The sequence below is a fragment of the Myotis brandtii genome, unplaced genomic scaffold (assembly GCF_000412655.1).
Source record: "Myotis brandtii unplaced genomic scaffold, ASM41265v1 scaffold187, whole genome shotgun sequence".
NCBI lineage: Eukaryota > Metazoa > Chordata > Mammalia > Chiroptera > Vespertilionidae > Myotis > Myotis brandtii.
In genome coordinates, this window is record NW_005356944.1 from 2,975,712 (window position 1) to 2,983,434 (window position 7,723).

Here is a 7,723-nt window from a genome sequence, read left to right on the forward strand (position 1 = left end):
CCGCCCGAGGACCGGTGGTGGCGGCCCCCGGGTCCCAGCAGCGTCCGGCACTTCCTCCTGGAGGCGGGGACCTGCCCCCGTCCCGCCCCCTTCCTACCCGGAGGAGTGGCCCGGGCACAGCTGCGGAGGTGGTGTGTGTGTGTGTGTGTGTGTGTGTGTGTGTGTGTGTGTCTTAGAGGGGAGTGTCTATGTGCGACCAGGACCCAGTCTCAGCATGTGAGATGCTGGTTCAAATCCCCACTCAGCCACCTCCTGGCTTGGTGTCTTTGGGAATTAACGCCGCTTCTCTGTGCCTCAGTTTCCTCACCTGTAAAACGGGGTGCTGGGCACTACTTCCTAGAGCTATTGCTGGATTGAGTTAAAGCAAAGCTTTAGAAGAGTGCGAGGCCCATGATAAGCTCCCCTCCATGTTACTACGTCATCCCTAGCCCCACCTCCAGGCCCCAATGTGTGTGTTTGCAGGTCAGCAAAGAGCCCCCATAGCAGCCCGCCCCAGGGCTCCTACCACAGGACAGGGCAGCCTGTGCCACCCCCCGGGGCACCTCCAGCTTCCGTTTTGGCACCTGCAAGTGGAAGCTCTGGCAGGGCCACTCGGAGGCCGTGATTGCGGTGGCTGCTGGGCTACAGTGGGGTGACCCCATCACCACCCTGCAGGAGGGGTCAGAGCCCCCCACATCCACCCCACTGGGTCCAGGGCTGCAGCCTTACCCGAGGGGACACTCCATCGCACTGGCTGTTTCCCTGGTCAGAAACACTTGGGAAGATTTTTAAACCATGCATTTCCCAGGGTAGCCTCTTCAACAAATGGTGTTAGAAAAACTGGATAACCACACGTAGACAAATGAGATTGGACCTCTATCTTACACCTCTTACAAAAATTAAATCTAAAATAGAGTAGATTTAAACATAAGACCCGAGACCATGAAATTCCTAGGAGAAAATGTAGGGAAGACGTTCTTTGACACTGGTGTCAATCTCAAAAATAAAACAGTTATTTTACCAGCAAAATGGGTTTATTCAGAGGAATTGGAATGGCTGAGGAATTGCAATTCGGGACATGTTAGCCATGGCAAACCGTAGGTAAGTCTGGAGAAAAAAGTAGAGGAATGTTACTTTGTAGAGAAAAAGGGTCAGTTGGGAGGGGCTGTTATAAACAAGTAGGGGCCCAGTGCATGAATTTGTGCACCTTGAAAGGAACTGTGGGCCAAAAGGCTGTAGTGGGCACAGGGGTGGGTCTCAGCCCCTCCTGCCACAGCCCCTGGTCCCCTGTCTGCCAGCAGCCCCGTTCCCACCACTGCTGCTCCCACACGCTGATGGCGCTGGCCCCGCTCACATCTGCTGACGATGCGGAGTGATTTGGGTTGGTGCCAGTAGCAGGTGCAAGCAGGGCCGGCACCGTCAGTGGGTGTGAGTGGCAGCTGCTGCCGCGATCACCTCTCAGGAGCAGGGGGGAGGTGGAGAAGCCCTGAGGGACGATTGGGGCCGGCAGCTGCCGCTCACACCCACTGATGGTGCCAAGTGATCGGGCCCAGTGCCGGGTGCCAGCAGCAGGTGTGAGCGCCAGGTGGCACCGTGGCACGTAGGAGCAAAGAATTTTCAGTAACCACCAGAGGCTTACCCTGATGACAGCAACTGGTGCCCCACCTTGGTCTGGTGCCCCCACTCACCTGCTCCACCATCCTGCCGCGGCTGACGCCCACCATGTTCCACGCACGCCCCCTGGTGGTCAGTGCAATCATAGTGACCGATTGTTCAGTTGTTCTGGTTGTTCCACTGTTCGGTCTATTTGCATATTAGCCTTTTATTATATAGGACTAGAAGCCTGGTGCACGAAATTTGTGCACTTGGGGGGGGGTTATCCCTCAGCCCAGCCTGTATCCTCTCCAATCTGGGATCCCTCAGTGGATGTCTGACTGTCGGTTTTGCCCCAATCCCTGCGGTATTAGGCCTAAACTGGCAGTTGGACATCCCTCTCACAATCCAGGACTGCTGGCTCCTAACCACTCACCTGCCTGCCTGCCTGATTGCTCCTAACCACTTCTGCCTGCCAGCCTGATCACCCCCTAATCGCTCCCCTGCTGGCCTGATTGACACCTAACTGCTCTCCTGCCTACCCAATCTCCCCCAATTGCCCTCCCCTGCAGGCCTGGTCCCCCCCAACTGCCCTCCCCTGCTGGCCATCTTGTAACAACAAGGGGTGGCCATCTTGTGACACAAGGGCTTGAGGGTGAATTTGCATATTACCTCTTTATTATATAGGATGTCCATTGGAAGAAACTGGGAGTTCTAAAGTGTAGTAGCTTTCCATTGGCTGATTCATGGATGTTTCTCATTGGCTAGGTCTGTTGCTAAGCAAGGAGAAAATCTTCCCTCCTCCTACTAGAGTAGCAAAGTAGGCTTCTTTCTGTTGGAGTCTGCAAAGTGTGGTGAGTGGTAGTGCATGAGAGCAGGGCTTCCAACTCCGTTTTATTTTTATTTTTTTATAAATAGAGCAGAATTCTTTGTTTTATTTTATTTTATTAATTTTTTTTTCAGAGAGGAAGGGAGAGGGATAGAGAGTTAGAAACATCAATCAGCTGCCTCCTGCACACCCCCAACTGGGGATGTGCCCACAACCAAGGTACATGCCCTTGACTGGAATCGAACCTAGGACCCTTTAGTCAGCAGGCTGACGCTCTATCCACTGAGCCAAACCAGTCAGGGCCCAACTCCCTTTTAAATGTTTCCTTTAGCCCTAATCGGTTTGGGTCCTGGCACAGGGTGATGGCACAGGATGTTCCTGCCTCCACACCTGTTACCTAACCCCTGCCTGTCTGACACCTCTCACATCCATGTTTCTCTCTCTCTCTGTCTCACCTCCTCCCTTCCACTCTCTCTCTCTCTCTTAAAAAAAAAAAAAAGGCAACCTACAGAGTAGGAGAGAATATTTGCAAACCATGTGTCAGATAAGAGGCTAATATCCAAAATTTATAAGTAACTCAAACAACTCAATAAAAAAACCCACCCAAACAATTCAATTAAAAAATGGGCAGAGGGACTAACTAGACATTTTTTCCAAAGAAGACATCCAAATGGCCAACAGATACATAATGAAAAGGTGCTCAACATCCTAATCATCAGAGAAATGCACATCAAAACCACAGTGAGATAGACCTCACACCTGTCAGAATGGCCGTCATCCAGTAGACAAGAGGTAACAAGTGCTGGCCTGGGGGTAGAAGAAAGGGGACTGTTGTGCACTTAGTGGGACTGTAAACTGGCCCAACCATTTTGGAGAAGAGTTTAGACTACTTTTCTCCTGCTTTTCTGTGGTTTAATTGTTTGTCCCCCAGGCGACTGCTCACCATGTATCCCTCATGCAGAGGCTTGTGTCAGACACTTAGTAGGTGCTCAGTAAATGTGGGTGGATGGATGGGCGAGTGAAGTGGTGACAGATTCCTATCCTAGAAGCCTTGCTGGGAGGGCGGAGAGCTGGGGGTATGGAGTGCATGCGTTTGCAGAGGCTTCAGGCTGAGAGCTGGTGGAACTTTCTCCAGACCACACCCACGTGCAGATATAGGTAAACAACACAGGTGGAATCATCCAGTGGTGCCTAGAGGTGGGGCATATGGAAGGAGCAGGAGAGACGGCAGGACCCGAGGTCCAGGGGCAAGGAGGAGGCGAGGATTAGGGATGCAGTGGGTGCTGGGAGGCCAGGAGGCTGGAGACATGGTCAGAGAATGGACACCTGTGATGACAAAGTCCAGGGCGTGGCCATGGCGCCGGGTGGGGAGGGGTGAGGAGATACAGGAGGCCACGGGGCTGATGTGGGGGCAGCGGACTTTGATGCCCTGGAGGATGCGGTCCTGTAGAATTCATGGGGCGGCAGGAGTTGCGTCCAGGAAGATGGCTGGGAGGCAGGTGGTGTGTCCTCAGGACGTGGGCTTGATGGAGCAGAGGCTGGGAGGCCGGGTCCATAGGCTCTGCACGAGAGTGAGGAAGACACCAAGAATGATGACACCAAGAATGACCGCTTGCTCCTCCCTGGAGGGCACCCCTCTAAACCCATATTGGAAAGGGGCCCTGGGGCCTGGGTATAGACTAGCATCTCTGATCCGTAAAGGACCCTTTCCTCTCTGTCCGCTTCGCTGCCTGATGCCACTAGGAAAGAAATGATTCAGCCAAGTGCATTGGATTGGCAGCCACATCTCCTCCGCCTCCTCCAACAGAGAACCCAGGACAAGCCAGGGAGGGACAGGCCTGGGAAGGGCCCTCACCATGAAGCAGGATCCCTGGGCGTCCTCCCAGCTGGGAGCCTGGTCTCCTCTGGGCTTTAGTGTGGGGAGCCCCTTCACCTCAACTATTGGGCACACCCCACAGTATTCCTCACCTGCAGCATAAGAGCAAGCGGAAAAGCACGCTGTCCAGGACGGAGGGGGACAGGCTGGCGGCGGAGGACAAGAAGCACTTAGAGGCAGAGCAGACCTGGGGGTGGCTCTTGTGGAGGGAGACGGACAGGGGACACTATTAGTTGTCACCACATCGGAAAGAGGTCAAGCCCACAAAAGTCCTAGAGGGGGAGAGAGGAGAGACGGGCGGCCTGGGAAGAGGCCAGCAAGCTCCCCGAGCTGCCCTAGAGGTTGCACCTGAGACCCATGGGGGCATGGCGGGGTCGGGCACACCACTGGGCGGGGCGCGAGGGGGAAGTCACAGGCCCAGTGGGTGGGCTTCGAGCTGCCAAGTGTGGGTCACCCTGAGTGGCCGTGTGCTGTACCAGGAAGGGTAAAGGTCTCCGGGGGGCGTGCCTGCTCAGGGGGAGAAGGGACAGGGCTTGTTGGGTTCACTGGTTTTGTAGCTCCCACCAGAAGGAAGGTTTGGTGTCTTTCTCCCAAGAGGAGATGGATCAGTGTTTTAAGAAACAACCAGAAAGCAAAGGTAGGAGGGGAGCGGTGGTTTGCCTCGTGGAAGGCCCACCAGCACCGACGTGTCCCAAACGTCTCCCATTCCCACCCCAGCAGCAAGACGGCACGTGCTCAGCGGATAGCAGCTGCTTCTTGCGCGCTGATTTCCCTAATGCTGCATGGTTTCTCTCTCAGCCCTCACAGGCCCTGCCTGAAAAAGAGGTTACCCTACAGCTGAGTATTTGACCTTGTTACATGTGCATTCCTGTGGTCTGTTGGGCCCACTGCACACTCGCCCAACACCACTTCCCTGCACTGAGGCGGGTCTCACCACTTTTTAAAACAAAATGCCGTGGGGACGATGATCATCACTGGCTGTGGGGAGGTCCCTGAGCCGAGATGTGCCACGGACCCTGCCCAGTGCCTGGCACCCAGATGTTCAGCTCAGGGGCTCCCAGGAGTAGGGGTGACCTCCCCACCCAGCTCCTAAACAAGGGCCGGTAAGTCTGGCCTGGCTGGGCTAGAATCCCCGGCGGCCCCTCTCGCTGTGGCCCTGGCCTGGTCTCTGCTCCTCTCTGAGCCTGTTGTTGGTCGCATCCGTAACAGAGGCATCCAATCGAGAGAGGGGAGAGGACTGGCCCCTATTTCTCCCCCAAGAAACAGTGCCCCTCAGACTGGGGGCTTCACTGCCAGCCCCAGTCAGGACCCCGGTGCCAGGAGGTCAGGCCTCTTTGGGGACCTTCCAGGGTGTCCCTGAATTCATGACAAGTTCAGGAGTAGTCCCTGCAGGGGGAGATCCCTGGCTAGGGAGGGGCCCCTCGAGATCCTGCAACACCCCTCCTACTCACCAGTACTTCCCCAGCTGGGTCCCTGATTTGCTGTGTGGCCTTAGTCCAGTGGCTGTCCCTCTCTGAGCCTGATTCCTAGCCAAAGGCTGCCAGGCTCAGCCCTAGCCCAGCCCCACCTAGAGCCAGCTCTGCCTCTGCCTCTGCCTCTGCCTCTGCCTCTGCCTCTGCCTCTGCCTCTACCTGGCTCGGCTCCAGACAGCAGGGCTGGGCTGTCACATGCTGAGCCACGTGACAGGCAGCGGCTGGGGGCTCCATCACTCACAGAGGACAGGGGCCTCTGCAGGCCCTGACCCCTGTCCCAAGTGGCTAACGACTCCGGAGGCCGCCAGAGCAGGTGTGGGCCAGGAGACCTCTCCTGCCCTCCCAGGTAGGCAGGGAGGGTGGGGGTGGTGAGGAGCTTCTCCCAGGGGCGGGGCGGCCCGCAGGCCCCAGGCCAGGATCAGAGGCAGATCCAGGGCACCAAGGCAAAAGGGCAGCGGGGACAGTGGCAGCAGGTCCAGGGTAGCTGGCACAGGGTGATGGCACAGGATGTTCCTGCCCCCACACCTGTTACCTAACCCCTGCCTGTCTGACACCAGCAGCTGCCAGGGAATCACCCCCTTTGTGTTGGCTCCCACAGGTGTGAGGGGGTGGAGGCCAGGGCAGGGCAGAGGACAGGTGCCTGGCAGCGCTGAGGCACCTGAGGAGCGGGAGCCCAGGAACCACCATGGTGACACTTGTCATCACACAGCCGCCCCGGAGGGCAGAGGGCGCTGCTCTTCCCCGGGGGTGGGAGGGGACACCTAGGAATGGACGCTTCCCAAGTGGGTCCCAGCCCTGCCACTCGTGCCCTGTGTGGTCAAGTCCTGTCTCCTCTCTGGGACCCCATTTCCTCCGTGTAAAATGCCAGGCTGCGGAGCCAGGCTCCGTGAGGGGCGCTAGACGAGGTGTTGATGGTGTTGACACTGACACACAGAGGGCGTGGCCTGAGATTGTGTTTCTGGACTCCAGCCATCTCTGGATCTGCCTCTTCATTTTGCAGATGGGAACTGAGACTCAGGGTGAGCTGGGGTGGGGGGTGGGGGGCAGGGTTTTCCTTCCTCTTCCGGGCCACTGGGCCCCACCCCACAGCATAATTCTCAGAGCCACCGCCTGGAGGCTGGCAACCCCCTCATTACCTCAAGGGTTCATTAAGGAGACTTACCGGTGAGGTGCTTGGGCAGTGGCAAGGGGATGTGGATTCGTGGACGTCGCCAAGGAGTTACATAAGGCGGGCCAGGATGGATGGGGACGCCGGGTGGGACCGTCCCAGACACGTGAAGGGAAAGCCGTGCACGCCCCCCCGGGGAAGGGCAGGGGCCTGTCTGGAACCATCGCCTGGCGGGTTGATAAGAGTCTCTGTGGGGATTTAGAGGAGGAAGTCTCCGTTCTGGCCCGGATCTAGCTCGGGTCCAGCAGGGGTCACACTCTCGGGCACAGGGAGGGAGGTGGCTGCGAATCTCAGCCCAGGCTCCAGGCCAGGGCGGCCCCGCCCCAGGGCAGGCCCAGCCCTGGACATTTCATAAGGCAGGCTGGCCACACAGCAGGACGCCAGGAGGAAGGACAGCTTGGCAGAGCCTCAGGTACTGTGTCCTGGGGAGGCCGAGAGAGAGCAGCAAGCAGTCGGGGCCAGGGATCCGGCTGGTGGGCTGGCTCAGGATCCCGGTGCTGGCAGCCCAGGCAGGCAGGCCACTCCCGGCCACAAGCACAGACCGGCTTTGTCATCAGAACGCCTCGGCCAGCCTGGGGAGAAAGGGGAAGGAGGGAGGGACGTCTCTTTGCTGAGATCTAAAGGGGAGTGGGAAGGGCTGAGGAGAGATCCGAGTGTGGTGGGGGGCAGCCTGAGGCCAGGCCGACAGCAGGCACCCTCGTTTTGTCTGAGCTGGGCCACAACCCTTCTTCTCTCTGAGGTTACACATCCTGTAAGGGGAGCCCAGGACCCAGCTCTGGACCTGGTGTTCTCAGGAGGGAGAGTAC

The 7,723-nt window shown here is 57.6% G+C and overlaps 3 protein-coding genes across 8 annotated transcripts in view; 1 reads left to right on the forward strand and 2 right to left on the reverse strand.

Annotated features, from left to right (window-relative positions):
• Nucleotides 1-1,079, reverse strand: part of UNC93B1 (unc-93 homolog B1 (C. elegans)) — a 14,036-nt gene extending 12,957 nt beyond the window's left edge. The window contains exon 1 of the mRNA XM_014538230.1: nt 1,076-1,079. The gene's annotated coding sequence lies outside the window, so the exon portion shown is untranslated. The remainder of the gene's footprint in view (nt 1-1,075) is intronic.
• A 2,071-nt stretch (nt 1,080-3,150) lies between these two features.
• LOC102255571 overlaps nt 3,151-7,723 on the reverse strand; it is a 5,844-nt gene continuing 1,271 nt past the window's right edge. Inside the window, exons 1-3 of one of the 2 annotated variants that reach the window (XR_313491.2) lie at nt 5,729-5,811; nt 4,370-4,476; nt 3,151-3,962 (exon numbers count right to left, since the gene is read on the reverse strand). Coding sequence is in view for 1 of the 2 variants with exons in the window: in XM_014538121.1 (XP_014393607.1) it covers nt 4,507-4,549; nt 6,912-7,105; nt 7,334-7,489 (393 nt within the window). In the remaining variant the exon portion in view is untranslated. The other variant, XM_014538121.1, reaches the window with a different exon arrangement.
• ALDH3B1 (aldehyde dehydrogenase 3 family, member B1) overlaps nt 5,968-7,723 on the forward strand; it is a 19,156-nt gene continuing 17,400 nt past the window's right edge. For 3 of the 5 annotated variants that reach the window (XM_005864339.2, XM_014538114.1, XM_014538113.1), the window contains exon 1: nt 7,098-7,329. The gene's annotated coding sequence lies outside the window, so the exon portion shown is untranslated. Of the gene's footprint in view, nt 6,096-6,655; nt 6,769-7,097; nt 7,330-7,723 lie in introns of those variants that run through there. The other 2 variants (XM_005864338.2, XM_014538115.1) reach the window with 2 other exon arrangements.